Source organism: Phocoena sinus, chromosome 7, assembly GCF_008692025.1.
Source record: "Phocoena sinus isolate mPhoSin1 chromosome 7, mPhoSin1.pri, whole genome shotgun sequence".
Lineage (NCBI taxonomy): Eukaryota > Metazoa > Chordata > Mammalia > Artiodactyla > Phocoenidae > Phocoena > Phocoena sinus.
Window position 1 is genome coordinate 65,810,666 of NC_045769.1, and position 16,121 is coordinate 65,826,786.

At 37.9% G+C, this 16,121-nt stretch overlaps 1 protein-coding gene across 3 annotated transcripts in view; it reads right to left on the reverse strand.

Moving 5' to 3' along the window:
• XIRP2 (xin actin binding repeat containing 2) overlaps positions 1 to 16,121 on the reverse strand; it is a 340,525-nt gene that overhangs the window by 3,478 nt on the left and 320,926 nt on the right. For 2 of the 3 annotated variants that reach the window (XM_032637471.1, XM_032637470.1), the window contains 3 exons: positions 15,185 to 15,315; positions 5,156 to 14,522; positions 2,926 to 3,059 (listed from right to left, as the gene is read on the reverse strand). In XM_032637471.1, the coding sequence (XP_032493362.1) occupies positions 2,965 to 3,059; positions 5,156 to 14,522; positions 15,185 to 15,315 (9,593 nt within the window). In that variant the 3' untranslated portion in view covers positions 2,926 to 2,964. The remainder of the gene's footprint in view (positions 1 to 2,925; positions 3,060 to 5,155; positions 14,523 to 15,184; positions 15,316 to 16,121) is intronic. The other variant, XM_032637472.1, reaches the window with a different exon arrangement.

The following is a 16,121-nucleotide window of genomic DNA, read 5'->3' on the forward strand; positions in this document are numbered from 1 at the left end:
AATGAAACAAGTTAAATATTAAAAAGCTATAATTTAAGGAAACTTTCCCAATATAAAAAAGTATGAAACTACATATTGAAAGAGCACACTAAATAACTGACACTATTGATCCAGAATGACCAGTACCACGAAGTATTCTAATAAAATGACTAGGTTTAAGAAAAAATCCTTTGTGTATCTAAAAAGAAGAAAAGACCGTATTACTTATAAGGGCAAGAAAATTAGGTTATTATCAGACCTTTCCAACACTTCATGTCAGATAAAAAAGAAATAATGCCTATAAGATACTCAATGAAAGAAAATGTAAGCCAAAAACTTTACTTTCGGCAAAACTTACCTTCCATTGTAATGATCACAAATTGTTATCAATATGTAAGAACTCAAGGAATAAAGTTTCTATGAGCCTTTTCAGAGGACTCTACTTGAAAATAAGCTTGAACAACCAGAATGACTATGGAAATGTCAACATAAGGACAGTTGACAAGCATTAAATAAATTGTTATCTATAAACTGAGGTGAAAAGAGGGCAAAGAGGGAGATAATATGACATGCATTGGCTACATGCTATGACACCAAAGACATAGTACGACAATTTAAAAAAATGGGGTGTGGGTGATCAGAGGGGCAAATGCAATTTTTTAATGCTTTGATAATCAAATCAGTGGTGCTGATAATTTTGTGATTCCAAAACTTGTTGTCCAAATGAATATGGGAGAGTCTAATTCTGTTATCTCCTTTTCCTTTGAGAACCGGAAGCCCTGAAGTGGAAGAAAGGAGGTCCAGATGTAATAGAGAAGAGGCTAAGCAAAAGGAATGCAATTTTGAATTCAATTTGGAAATATCACTATGAATTCATGATATATTTTTTCTTTATATATAAATATTTACTAGCTCTTAACACTAAAAAAGCTTAGAAATAGTGATCAACCCAGTAGAAAGAGCATCAAGATTGTAGTCTTGAAATATCATTTCTCACTAAAGGAAATCAAGGCTTGGAGAAATTACTGGTTCCAGTAAATGGAACAGTAAATGCACAAGAGGAACATGGGACATCTAGTCCTATCAGATAATGAGGACGCTATCACAGATTACTAAGGTCCTGTCAAAAGGACTCAGGAGACAACTTGAAGTGGCTTCCACTGGCCAGGGATAGAATAACTGGAGTTTCAGTAATGATGATAATTGCATCTGATTGAAACCAGTCGAATATGTGTAACTCTGTGAGTCTATAAAGACATTAAAATATTTTAAAAGTGGTTATCTCTAGGTGGTAAGAAACCATTACATTAAATTGTTAAATAAATAACTGATACATTGACAAAACTGGTAAATAAAGGGAAAGAATTATGTACTTATTCTGCCTTTCCTTTATCAGTTGTACCCCTGTGTAACCCAATAGCAAATGAGGGGAAGCATCTTCCATAAAAGTATTCTCATCATGAAAAAGGAAGAACAAAATTAGAGTATCAGCATTTTGCAAACATCAATTAATGGATCTAGGTATTAAGCTTCAATACCTGCTATGATCACAAAATGAGAAAAGCAGACTCCCTATGTTCTTTCAAAAGGAATCTAATCTTAGTTTAAACTAGAACCTAGATTCAGCTGACAGTCTGTTGAAAATACAAAGGATAAAGGAGCATGTGAACTGCACTGTGAGTGTGCAATCAGCAATTCCAGACTGTGGAAAACTCTACCCGTCAAATATCCTGGATCCTTCACAAATAGATAGTAAGAAATGAAAGGAATGGATGGAAAATCTATAGATTAAAAAGACGTGAAAGACATATCAGAGTTTTAAAAACAGACAAAACTAGAGTATAGAATCTCGGAAAGCACATTTGGATAAATAAAACTATAAAAATGCAAGGAAACAATTACTACAAAGGATACCATTTACTCACACGCAAGAGATAGGTTGTGTTTGGGTGGGGCCCAGGGAGGAAGGAGCTTCTGGAATGACTAGCAATGTCGTATTTCTTGACCTTGACGGTGGTTACAATATGTTCACTTTATAATAATTTAGTGAGCCACATACTTGCTTTGTTTGTTTTTTTTTTGTATATGTGGGGTTTTATATAATGATTTTTAAAAATAGCAGTCATTGAATAAATATTTTTGAGTCCTTATTGTATATCTGTGTTTACCAGGTGTTGGCAAGACAAACATTAATACATTTCCTACAGCCAGTGACAACTACATTAGATTGTGTTAAGAACGGGGCAAGCAAAGGGGATGCTGTGGTCCACATAGGGGAGTTAAAGCAGGTTTCGTCAAAGACATAAAGTCTCAGTTGAGATCTGAAGAATGAGTGGTTATTAGCTGGGTGGAGAGCTGGGAGAGAGGCATGGGAAGACTCCTCCAAGGAGCAGCAATAACATTTAGAACCAACTAGATGTGAGACAGAAAAATAATGATTTTAAGGAACTGAAAGAAATTCATGAAAAGTAACATGCAACAGGAGGAAGGGGTGTTGGGAGATGAGAAGGGACAAGATCTTGACGTGCCTTTTAATTCATATTTAGATGTTAACTTTGGGGAGAGAGGAAGCCATTATATGTTTTAAACTGAGAAGGGCTCTCAGATTTGCATTTTAGAAAGATCATTCCCCCTGCACTATGGAGCATGCCACTGGGGCAGGTTGTTGGTGGTGAGAGTAACACTTGATTTTTCTTATTTATGTGATCTCCATGCTGGGATAAAAGGGACCCTTCTGGATTTGATTAAGAAAGCAAAATGTCAAAAGGAAAAAGGTCACAGCCATCCTGAGCAACACATAACAGAACACGACCACATTCCTGTTTGGTGCTGTTTTAACTGATGGCAACAGGATCTGGAAAAGTTGACATCTTTCTAGAGACATGATGTTATAAGTATACTGCAGACTCTTCAAATATTTGTGCCCCAGACCACAAAACATTTTACCTCAGTTTACTGTTGCAGTGGTGGCAGCGGAAACAGGATTTATGAAAACTCTGCCTGTCTGCTACTAGGCACTCCATTGGATAAACCGTCTTCTGACAAAGTATACATATTTCCTTGTCTTGGAGTTGCAGTTTCTAAAAATTAAAATTTATAAAAGCTTATGTAATATTGTCTTCAGTCACATTGTTAAAACAAAACAAACAGCAACAGCATATGAACTGGCCATGCAGTTAGAGTAGAAAGCGCTAACATTACTGCCCTGGCTCCTCTGGATGCAGGGCAACCCACCATCAGGTTTAAGGTCCTGGCACAATCAACCTTATTCTGGTGTCTCTATTATTTATACATCGTAAAAGTGGATTTTATTATTTAAGGAAATAATACATGAGTATAACGTGTTCATTACCTTTAATACATTAAAAAGAAAATATATAGGGAACTCAGCCATGAGGAGCCCTGAGAGCACCTATCATTCTAAATAACTCGGCATTCCATATATATAAAGGTTTACACCTAACTTGGTCCAAAGTGTTTGTTTTTAAAGCATTCTGAAGAGATTTTCCCAAAATATATACATATCTTTTTCAGCTGATCCTGTGTTTGTTTAGATATTTTCTTGATGGCTTAGTGTTGACTCTCTAACACCGGTTCTTAACTTTAAGATGAGCCTCCTAAATACACTGAAATGTTCAGGGCCATTTGTCCTCAATCTAAACGGCTTAAGGTTTTATGCCTCTGGGGATTCTTATATCTGCCTCTTATGATTTTCCTCCCTGTACCTACAGTCCCATGCTGCTGCTTGCATGTGAATGCCAGCTCCTATGAATAACAGTAGTTATATTACTAACCAGTGTTTGTATAATGGTTCAAAACTGACACAGAACTTTCACCGGAGTATTGTTTTGATCTTCACAACAATCCCGTGAGAATAAGTAAGCTTTCATAGTAGTTATATACAAGAGCATATATGCTCAATGTTCTTTATATAAAAAAAATACACACGCTTTAATGCTTTGATGCTCAATTTTGGCTACTGAGAAATCCCCTTTGTTGATTTTGTTCTACTAGGAGACACACTTCTATATTTAATACCATTTTCCTTGTGTTTTTTGTTTGTAGTTAGCTTAGAAACTGAGCATTTGAAATTAATTAGACAACTTTGCTTAATTATGCCAGAAGCAAGTACATTAAGAAATCATATTAACCTGATAAACTAGACACATATGTTGCAGATATGATAGAGGCAGAATTATTAGTTTCAGCAGTTTTTACTTTTAAACTTGCTATTTCAATCTGTCCAAAAGAATGCACTACATTAATTACGTCAAGTCTTTTTATTGTGAAGCTTCATTAATTGTAAAAAGCAGGAAAATATAAAGAAATGAGCTGTTCTCTGACGTTAAAAAATTTGTACTAACTTCATATGTTTTAAATCTCCCTCCTTCCAAATATAATCATATTTTAAAATTATGGTCCATGTTCATCTGTGAATGAGGCCAATTGAGCTATAATTTGGGGTTTAAAAAAGGTGAAAAAATCATTTATAGAAAAAAAAACAGTGGCAGTAGAGAAAGCTAATTCCATCCAACTCAGTAACAATAATTTATATACAAAAGGTCTAATTCCATACCTACACTTTTGTCAGAGATCCCAATCAATAAAAATCCTTAAAACACATATGAAGAGTGTAAACTGTTTCTTGGATTATTAACAGGCTGTGTTGAATTCAAGCTCAAACACCACTTACGTCTGACAGTTAAAAATCTGTCAATAGTAGGTCAAGGAATATTATTTAATATTGTCTGTAACAAGTGGTTGAAATAATAACTTTTCATAAGACGTATTCATAATGTGCTAATGGTATACAATGATTAATAAATATATAGTTCCATATAATAGTTAATACTATCACAATAACAATTATTATTATACCTGCTGCTTTATCCAAAGCCTTATTTACGTTGACAAACACAGGTCTCAATAATCTATATAGTAGTATTTGTTAACTCTCACACAGTGCTGGTGAATCATATTAAATTCCTTTGTAAAGAGTAAGTAGTAAAGGCAAGCACTGTAAAGGGAAGGATATCAACAACCAGGGAAAGCTGTTAGTTTTAGGTTATGTTGTTTAGTACTTTCCAGGTACTCTTTTATCTGCAAATCGTCTTAGTTATGGAACAGGTGCCTTTAAATGGGTTAATCTTACTTCACTCTTTGCAAGCTCATTTACCACTCATAAATGCAGATTCCTCTTGGAAGGTGGTTTTCATCTCAGTTGCAGAAGCATCTGAGGTTGCATAGCCCAGGTTTTTAAAAACTCTTTCACTCTCCTGCCACGTCTGTTGAAAATTCCTCCTGAGTTCTGTAGGTGAATCAGAAACATCTAAAATATGGCCAGCGATGACATCCTCATAGGTTGGTGGGGCGTGCTTGAAGTCAAAGCCAGATCTGCCAGCTTCTGAGCCTTGTGATGAAGAGACCATCGTCTTCGACCCAACAGCTTGACTCTCAAATGCATCCACACCTGAGAAAAGTTCACTTAGAGATCTTGTTTCAGAGCAGATGCTGGGCGGCTTAACAGGCATCGTTTCTTGCAGCTCTCTAGGATGACTGTGAGAAAAGCCGGTAAAGCTAGCGCTTTCTAAAGATGATAATCCAAATTCCTCCTTACAAAATGTATGACTTTCTTGTTTTATATTATGGTTTGCTTCTCCATTTGCATAATAAACTCTTCTATTTGACTTTGTGTCAAAACCTAGGCCATCCTCAAATCCCCTGAACCATCCGTTTATTTCATTTTCATGGTCATTCATGACATTTTCAGCCATTTGAGCAGTCCGGTTGGCAGCTTCATACCTCTGCACGTGCTCTGATAGGTGAGGTTTTTCGACTTGGCGGATGATTTCGACTGTGTCAAAACTCACAGTATCTGGCACTCTGCGCTTAGTGGAATTTACTCCATCTTTGTGAACGTAAGTCGCCCTTTTCCCTACTTTCCTTTCTTCCTCTTGAGCTTCCATGGATTCTCTGAAGGAACCACTATCAGCGTGATTTACACTTATAGGTATTGTGATTGTAGGTGGAGAGTCCCTACCACGAGCCTCTATCTTAATTTGACGACGAAGTGTTGCAGGAGATGTGATGATCTCAGTCCTCTTCTCTACAATGGGAACCGGGGTTATGGATGAAGCTGGGATGGTCCCCCTGGATAACTTCGCAGTGGTGTCTTTGAGTTTGACAAGCTGTTCCGAGTGACTCTTGGGTGGAGACGGGGAGGTATTTGCTCTGAGAATTCTAGGTGGTTGTGACACAGGTCTTGGTGATGGTTCAGCAAAACTGTCCTTTTCAGGGGACTGGGAAAGCTTATCCTTAGCAGAGGTTTCTGTTTGCCGTGCAGTAGACTCGATTGTTATGAAAGTTGGTGATGGCGGGCGTGTTTTTAAAGAGGGAGGAGAAGCCTTGGCATCAACTAGTTTAATTTCCTGATGGGTTTTCACATGATGCTGAGCAGTTGCTTCTTGATGAGTTGCTACTTGGTGGTGCTCTGTTTTTTCTACAATTGTATTTTCTTTCTGCTCAGTGTTTTTATTATAGCTGACATCAGCATTAGACACTTTAGATAATGTTTCATTAACACTAGTAGCTTTATTTCTCTGCTTTCCTGCTTTAGAGGATATCATGGCTGTTTGAATTATATTTTCACAGGACACAAGCATATCCTCTGCCTGAGTTTTAACGTGCATTATTTCTTCTTTGATTTTTTCTATGTTATTCTCCATAGCAATGCGAACTCCATATTCTCTTTTTTCTTCACTTAATAGCCATACTGGAATAATATTTAAGAGCATCTGAAATGTTTTAATGCCATTTTTATCTGGCTCTGCTTCAAACTCTTTTACCCTAGACAGAATCTGTTGTAGTTCTTCACGTTTTCTCAAGAATTCCAATATATTTACAGCACATTTTCCATCATCCTGCTGGGATTCTCTCACAGAGGAAAATAAAGATTTGTCCCGTGTAATCTCTTGCTTTGAATCTTTAGTGTTAGAAAAGACTTGTTTCTGTTGTATGCCCTTGATGCCAAGACATTTTTCTTCCCGCAGATTATTACATGGCTGGGGCGACTTTTTATGTTCACCTTGACTTTCAGAAGTCTGTATACATGTTTGCTGAAAATTCTGAGTCTGTGAATCAAGATGTGCATCAGTAACCTTTTGTTTGACTACCTTCTGGGCTGATTTATTCAAACGTTCTTGTTTTCTTTCAACTACTAGTTTTTCTTTCTTCGGACCAATCATCAGTGGTCCCTGAATTGTTTCTTCACTTCCTGGAAGGTTCCCACTCTCAGATTCTCTAAATTCTTTTCGCTCCTCGTGAAATATATTGAGCTTACTTTCGTGGCTTTTCTCTGTGGATTCTGTAGGCAGTTTTACTGTTACTGTCTTCTCCTTCGTCGGTAACTGATAATATTTTTCAGCCACCAATTGCTGATTGCTACATTCAGTCCTTGCTTCTGTTTTCTCGGTTTCCTGGTACTGTTGTTTGGTAACGGTTTGAACATCAACTTCAGCTTGCCTTTCATGGCTTTCAGAGCTGTGGTTTGTTTCATTTAACTTACGGTCTAGAGTTGGAAGCTTGATGGCTTTAACTTTGAAACTGGGGGAAACTGGTTTGCTTTGGGGCAAGTGCAGCTGCTCCAGATACTTCTTCTGTTGTGTTTGCTGTGTCCTACATTCTTGGTGACTCTGTTTAATTTCACGAGCTGATTTAGATTGGATCATGTCCCTTGAGCTCTGCAAAACTTCCTTTTTCACGGTATCTTTGTCTTCTGAGGCTGTTGGAACATGTTGGAGCCTCTTGGCAGTGAATGTCACTGCTGGTGTTGTGGAAAGCTGGTTATCGGTACACACTCCTAGTACTTGAGAAAGACTTCGAGAGACTGGGTTGGTTTGGGCCACAGTGACCCCTGAATCCATTCCGGCTAGGGGGACCTCCTCCTTTGTTTTTAGTAACAGCACTTCCTTTTTCAACTCTGATACGTTTTGATTTTGGCTTTCTGTTTTGACTAGGTTGTAGCAAGAACTCTCCTGTTTTTTCTGTTTTTCAAGTTCTTCTCTTTGTTGTCTGTATTTTTCTTCAGCTATCATTAAAGGCGTCTTAAATTTTCTCATATAAGGTTTAGGACTTTGCTGTCCTGAACCTGCTGGAAATGAATGAGATTTTACGAGAGGTGCTATCAGTTTTTCCTTGGGTGGTGAAGTTTCTGGAACTGTCTGTGAGAGAGACCTTGTAGAGTCCATAGATAATTGTTTTCTTTTATCAAGACTTTTTCTAGATACGTTCTGCTTTGTCTCTATGTGTTCACTGCTACTTGCCATTATTACTCTTTTCTGATCCTTTGAGGGAGTAATTTTACATTCCATATCTGGTGGTGAATTTTCCAATTCAACTTTTGGGGAACTATGATTCTTCTTATCTGCTATCTGCTTGGGAAATTTGGGTTTGGGGAGTGTGGGAGGTGGCAAACGTCCTCCAGATTTTCCTGTTATGATTTTAGCCTGAGAGCTTGAGGCTTCTTCTTGGGAATATTGTATGAATGCTCCACTGTGCTTTTCTTGAACAGAAGAGGAAAGGAGATGTGCTGGTTTTAGAGATGGAGCTGGCGGAGGGGGAGGTGGTGGAAACATTGCTAGACATTCTCTTTCAAACTTCTCATCTTCTGGTGGTGGAGGAAGAGGGAGGCCTGGGAAATTCTCAAATTCAGCCTTTATCTTCTCTGTGGACAGTGAGGGAAGAAACACATTTTTTTCAGGCAACATCATGAAAGGAGGTGGAGGAGGAAGAGGAAATTCAATTTCAGCTGATGAACTGGAAGGTAGGGGAGGAGGTGGAGATGGAGGTGGAAGAGGGAACTCACTTTCTTTTGCATTATTTTCAGGGTTACAGTTGATTGAATTAAAGGACATTTCCATCGCCATTTTTAAGTCTTTGGAAGTATTTGTCTTCATTAGAAAGTCCTGGCTTTTCAGATGAATATCAGCCTGCTTTTTGTCAGTTGCCTTAAATTTATTGTGGCTTTTTTGGGCGACTTTCACTTCTGTTACATTTGACATGTCTTGATCCACAGGCAAAGTCTGCCACACTGGTTGAGGGGTCACGTTCTTTTTCTTTATATCTTTATTAGAATATTGCATTTCTTGCTTTAACAGAGTCTGCTTCTGAAAGTCCTCTGAAACTTCACATGTTTCTCTAGCCATGTTGTTGACTGGACCCTGGGTTAAACTGGGCTTAGAGCTTTGTGTATCTGTTGATGTTTTAGTGTTTTTGGTATTTTTAGGACTCTTGTCAGGTAAAGCCTCAGTCTTCTGGTGGTCATTCCTCACTTCACAAGTTCCAGTCTGCTGCTTTCCAATTGTTTTATCAATAGATTGGGTAAAGACAGCATCCTTCTTCTGTTCTCTCACTGTCTCTGATTCCTTGGTTTTTAGATGTTCCCTAACTGACACAGTTGAAGTCAGTTGTCCACTCACACGTTCATCTCTAAGATGTTGCTCTGTTGTGTTATCAGTCCAGATACCCATTCCGTCTCCTGATTCCAACACATTTTTAATAGCTTTGTGCTGTGAATTAGATAGCCTTCTAAGGTTTTTCTCAAGAGCGTCATTGTTTTGTTCACGATCTATGACAATCTTTACGGTGCCCTTGGGGGCTTTTGGAAGATTAACCTCAGTTCTTTCTTCTCTTAAATCCCCATGACAAGATTTGCCTATAGTTTGATTAAGAATGTCTGTTCCCCCCTGCCACCTGGCTGCCGGCTCAAATGGTCCTGGTCTTGGCTGAAGAACGCTTTTTTTGTCCCTCTGGACAGCCACCTGATGATTCTCGGTTTTCTGCTCTTCCTCAGATCCTACCATCACAGATTGCACATGTTCTTTGATTACACTTTTATTATTTACCTCTTTGAAAGCTCTTTGTGCTTCTTTTAGGTTCCTTAATGATGCCTCAAGGTCATCTCGGATAAGCTCCTTTTTCAGGATTTCCATCCTTGTGTTTGCAGTCTTTTCAAGGCATTCAGTAACTTTCTCTATATCCCCAGGGATGACATCAGGCTGTTTAGATTCTTTCCATTTTTGGCTTGATTCCTTAAGTGACTTGAGTGTGGCCAGCATGTCACCTTTTATAATTTCTTCTGTTTTAGCCACTGTTTTCTGACTTATGGCCTGGCTCAGGGAATTTAGGGTTGACTTCAAATCACCTTTTATGATTTCTTCTTTGGGTAACTTACAAGATGTACTCTGAGGCTCTGTCAGAAAAACCTTAACTGTATTATGCACATCTCCTGGGATGATGTCAGTTTCATCAACAGTACGTTCAACCTGAGATTGCCTTTTCTTTAATAACAGTTTTGTACCTTCTACATCGCCACCAATTACGTCTTCCTCTTTTTCTTGTTTCCTAGCTGTTAGTGTTTCATTTGACCATGTCTGGAGCTGTCTGAGATAATCCAAAGCTCCAGTTTCTATGCATGTTGTAAAAAACTGAACATTTCCCCTCTCAGAGGCATCGATTTTAGCCCTTTCAGATATTTTATTGTTTGATACGGAAGATAGCAAATTATGAACGGTACGTTTTACATCACCCCCTATTACTTCTTCACGCTTAATTGTGTCACCAGCATTTTCATGAAGAAGACAATAGATAGTCATGTGAACATCTCCTCTTTCATCTTCCTGAATCAAAATGCCTTTCTTTACAGATCCTTCCTCGGAGAACAGGTTTTTTATCGCTTGTTGGACATCACCACTCACTATCTCTTCTTTTTCAGCATGAAATTCTGTTGATCTGTTTAATAATTGAGTTTTGGTCAAATTAACGTTTCCCTTCTCTTCTTCACTAACCAAAATCTCTCTTTTCTTACAGTCTCTTTTGGAAAGTAGCTTCACCATTATACTTCTGAGGTCAACCCTGACGATTTCTTCTTTCTGTATCTCAGGAGAGGCTTGATTCAGGAGCTTGTATTTTGCCATTCGAACATCCCCAACTTCGTCAGCTTCAATGATGATTCCAGGAGCCTCAATAACTTTTTGAGAGTAGAGTTCTTCTAAGGTTTCTTTAATGCTCTTGCCAATAACTTCCACCTTTTCTACCCTATTTTCAGTAAATTCATGAAGGGGTGTAGTTTCAAAGAGCCATGTAGTTGTCTTGACATCAGAAGGAGGGATTTCTTCCTTGGTGATTTTTGTGATGCTTTCATCTGCTTCCTTAATAGAATCTAAAGTTTGGTTTTCAAAAAGCCATACTGCCTGCTTCACATCACCTTTCTGCATATCTTCCTGGGTGACTGTTTTGATATTTTCATATCCTGACCCTTCTCCTCTCAGCTCATCTAGAGTGTGGGTCTCAAATAGCCAAGTAGATGTTTTAACATTGCCCTTTTGTATTTCATTGACACTTACTGTTCTTATATAAGTCTTCTTATCCAAATTTTCAGACTCAAAGAATTGTTTACTTGTCTTTACATCCCCACCTTGAATATAGTCTACAGTGGGCACAATATCATGCGCCTCTTTTGCAATCTGATCCAGTGGCTGGGTTTCAAATCTGTATCTGACAGAACTAACATCTCCCTTCTGAACGTCTTCTTGTGTGACAGATTTAATAACATACACAGTCTCTGATTCATTAATGGAGTCTAATGGTTTCGTTTCAAAAAGCCACCTTGTCCCTCGTACATCTCCATGAACTACCTCTTCTTTTTTAACTGTTGTCACTTCATGGTAACACCCTTCTCCATCTTGAATTGCATAGAGTGGCTGGGTTTCAAAGAGCATTCTGTAGCTTTCTACGTCACCCTTTATTGCTTCTTCAGTCATTGTTTTCTTGGTGCTAATATAGTCAGATTCTTCTTTAATCTCATCTAAAGAAAAAGTCTCAAAAATAAAGCACCCCTTTCTTACATCTCCACCTTGTATGTCTGTCACTGTCTTAACTAATTTATCACCTTCTTGGCTTTCTTTTATCATATCAATTGGTTGGTTTTCAAAAAGCCACCTGCAGTTTAAAACATTGCCTTTCTGAATATCTTCAGTCTTTAGGGTTTTGATCTTTTTCAAAACGTCCTCTGAACTGGAACTTATAGAATCTAAGGACTGGCTTTCAAATTTATGCCGCAGGCTGGAGACATCCCCAGCTTGGATATCCATTTCCACGGCCTTGATTTCCTTTCCTTCTTCTCCTTTTATGCTGTCCAAATTTTCTGTCTCAAAAAGAAAGCATGCTGTACGAACATCCCCACCATGGATTTCCTCCTGTTTTACAGTTTGCAATTTGACTGTTGCTTCGGAGTCATCTTTTATGGAATCAAGTGACTGAGTTTCAAAGAGCCAAGTACAGGCTTTGACATCTCCTTTATGAATTTCTTCACTGCCAGTCATTAATGAAACTTTTTCATAAAGAGACTCCATTGGCAGGGTTTCAAAAAGCCATCTACAGGTTTTGACATCCCCTTTAATAATATCTGTAGCTTGTTCAGTTTTACTTTCTACTTCTTCCATATTACTAAAATATTTAATCGCATCAAGAGGTTGGGTTTCAAACAGCCATTTAGCAGATTTCACGTTCCCAGTCTGTATTTCTTGAGCAGATATTCCTCTAATTATCTGAAATTTATGAATGCTTTCATCAAACTGGTCAATGGGCCTTGTTTCAAAAAGCCACCTACAGCTTCTTACATCCCCTCTTAGGATTTCTTCTTGCTGGACTGTCTTTACTTGATGATATTTTCCAAGGTGATCTTGAATGGCATACAATGGTGTTGTTTCAAAGAGTGATTTATTTAACTCCACAGCACCTCTTGTGACTCCTTCCACCTCTATTTTATCCGATGCATCAAATTTAATTAAGTTGTTTGATTCAAAGATACGTGTGTAATTCCTTACATCTCCTCTGTCAACCTCTTCAAGTTTCACTGTTCGTATGCACTCTTTTTTATCTTCTCTAATCTCTTCCAGAGGTTGGGTTTCAAAAATCCATTTCTGGTGCCTAACATCCCCCTTTTCTTCTTCAGAAGTAGTAATTTTTTGAAGTTTTCCAACATCAGGGCTATCTTTTAAAGCCTTTATTGGAAGTGTTTCAAATAAATGCTTAGTAGTTTGTACATCACCCCCTATTATCTCTTCAGACCTTAGAGGGTCTGCATCAGGAACTTCTTTTAGAATATCTAATGGCTGTGTTTCAAACATCCAACACTTTCTAGAGACATCTGTACCTATTACTGTTTCCTTTTCAATGATGACCTCTTCTGACTCTTCTTTGATTTTCTCCAAAGGTTGGGTTTCAAATAACCACTTTGCCCTACTCACCCCACCTTTGACATTTTCTTCCATGGATATTCCTCTGATGACTTTAATTTCTGTTATATCCTTGTTAATTGTGTCTAAGGGCTGTGTTTCAAACATCCAACGTGCTCTTCTCACATCCCCCTTTTCAACATCTTCTCTGTGAACGGTTTTAATTTCTAGCATTTGACCTGAACCATCTCTAATAACATATAATGGTTGAGTTTCAAAACATTTTATACTTCTCTTAACATTTCCCCTAATTTCTTTGAGCTCAGACCTGAGCTGCAGTAGGTGCACCTCATCTACTGAGTGAAGGTGTCTAAGTTGATCCAGATGTTGAGTTTCAAACATGTATCTCACAGTCTTGACATCCCCCCCGGTTATGTTCTTTATGGCAGTTACTACTGATTCTTCTTGACTTTGATGCATTTTATGCATTGAGTCTAATGGCTTTGTTTCAAACATCCACCGCGCTGTGCAGACATCTCCTCTGGCTAGCTCAGGGATTTTCTCAGCATTTTCTTCAGTGACAGAAGAATGATCCCCCAGAGTATCTATGGGCTGGGTTTCAAACATCCATGTTGTATATCTCACATCACCACCAGCAATGATTTCTCGATCAGCAATGCCCTTGGAGATGTTATCTTCATCTGGAGAGCCATTGTTAATGGAATCTAATGGCTGATTCTCAAAGATCCATCTCATGGACTGCACGTCCCCCTTCAGAATTTCATCCCACTCCAAGTGTTCTCTTTCCGAGTTCAGACCTTTCTGAGAACTGTCATTCGTATTTTCAAAAACATACCGGGCTTGTTGCACATCTGCTGAAACTGAGCTCCCCAGGTTCACTTGACGAGAAACAATCTCAGAAACCTCACTGATATAATCTTTTTCTAAGTTTTTTCTTAACTCAGGATGGATGTGTTTATATAAACGGTTTAATTCATACAAATTTCTTTGCTTGGAATATAATTCTTTGGGGACTGGTGGTATTCTAGGAGGGCTGGGGAGTTCAGGGGACTGGGAGAATGCTGTCACATCTATTGGAGTTTGAAGTATGTCGGGTGGGGGAGGAGGAAATTCTTCTGCCTTTTCCGAAGAAGTGGCGTTAACTTGTGCCAGAGTCGAGGAAGTGGCACTGTGGTCACTGTATCTTGTGGTTGATGTTTCCTTCCTCTGGCTGGTTGAAGTGGAAGAAGTGGAAGAGGTACCCACAATTGATGATGGCTTTAAAGTCTCTTCGTATTCATTTTCAATCTTTAAGGGAGAGAAAATCAAATCTTATAAAGATGAGTGTAGTGGTAGAGACTTTTTAGGCACTGCCATTCACCTGTCCACCTGCTATGACATCTGCACTGGGAACAGCGGGTGGTATACTCCATTTAGAGACCTACTTAGGAGCAACAGTCAGTATTTGTTACTATCTGCCCTAGAATCTATTTGCACTTTTTAGAGTTATAGTCCCTATTCAATACATCAACGACTCAGTATTTTAACATTTACACGTAATCTTGATTATTTTTCCTCCTTTACGTAATGTGCTATGCAGAGTAATCTAGAGGGAAACAATAAAAGTCTTAAAGGACTTTTGAGGGTTGTTTTGTTTTCCTTGGAATTTTAAACAGAACAGAGTAAGTAGCTGACATTTTTTAATTGGCTTTATTACTTTAATGTTAGTTATTAAACTTTAGTGCATACCTAATTTTTTCTTCCCTAATTTCTTCTAGTGAGAAAAGTTTTCTTTCTACTGCTTTTCTCGTATAGAATAATATTCTTCTTACGGAACAGAATAAGCACTGGCTCTGAATATTTTTTGTTGTTGTTGAAAAACCACCTCAAAAATTCAAGAATTTGAAAATGTTATGTATTTCCATCTGGTTTTACACTTAATATGTCTCTGTGCAGAGAAATTATCTTACCTTAATCTGCTTGGTTGGAGTCGTCTCTTTGTCAGAATAAAGGACCTTTTCCTGGGCAGACTTTTCAAATTGTTCTTTTAAAAACTTAGTTGAAACCTTTGGAATCTCTTCATCCTCAGGTGTATCTATGACTACAAACAGAAAACAACACCAGGGATATTATGTAACTAATAAACATGATGTTTGAGAAGACATTATAATGTTATGGAAAACTTCTCATAATGTAAGTTAAGTAAAAATATTCAGGATATAAATGTATACATATGGCAATATTTCATTATGTAAGTTAGTATATGTCAAGAAATATAGGAGGAAAAATGGTGGTGATTATCTCTGGATGGAAAGTCATAAGTAATGAAAGTGCTGTTTATTTTAATTGTATGTAGTTTCCAAATTTTCTACAAGCATGTTTTGCTGTTATGCTCAAAAAGAATAATAAAAGTTATAAAACAAGAAAAGAACAGTAGAAGAACAGAAAAGGAAGATCTACTTCTTTAAGCAAAACTAAAATAAAACCAAACTCAGATCTAGTCAAATAACATTTGGGTCACAGTTGGCTTAAATCTACCCTTTTAGCACTTTGGGACAGCAAAACTTCTCATTCCACTTTTATAGGCAAGACACCCTGTACCCATCTTATGCAAACTTGCACAGGTTTGTCTGTAGTCTAATCTCATATCTGTGGGTTGGAGGATTAGACTTAAACGTGCTTAAATTTGTTATTAAAAGTAATACAATCTAGATAACTTTTCTGTTCCCAGGGAGCTTGATAACATCAAGTTTTATCCTGGATCCCTGAGCAAAATGCAATTCAGAGGTGGCTGGCTTATCACCTTCTAGGCGTTTTGGATGAATACATCATAGGGTTGAAGGGCAATGAACTATTTTAGAAGCTTATTGCATCTCGTACCACAGGCAGAACCTAATTATATATAGA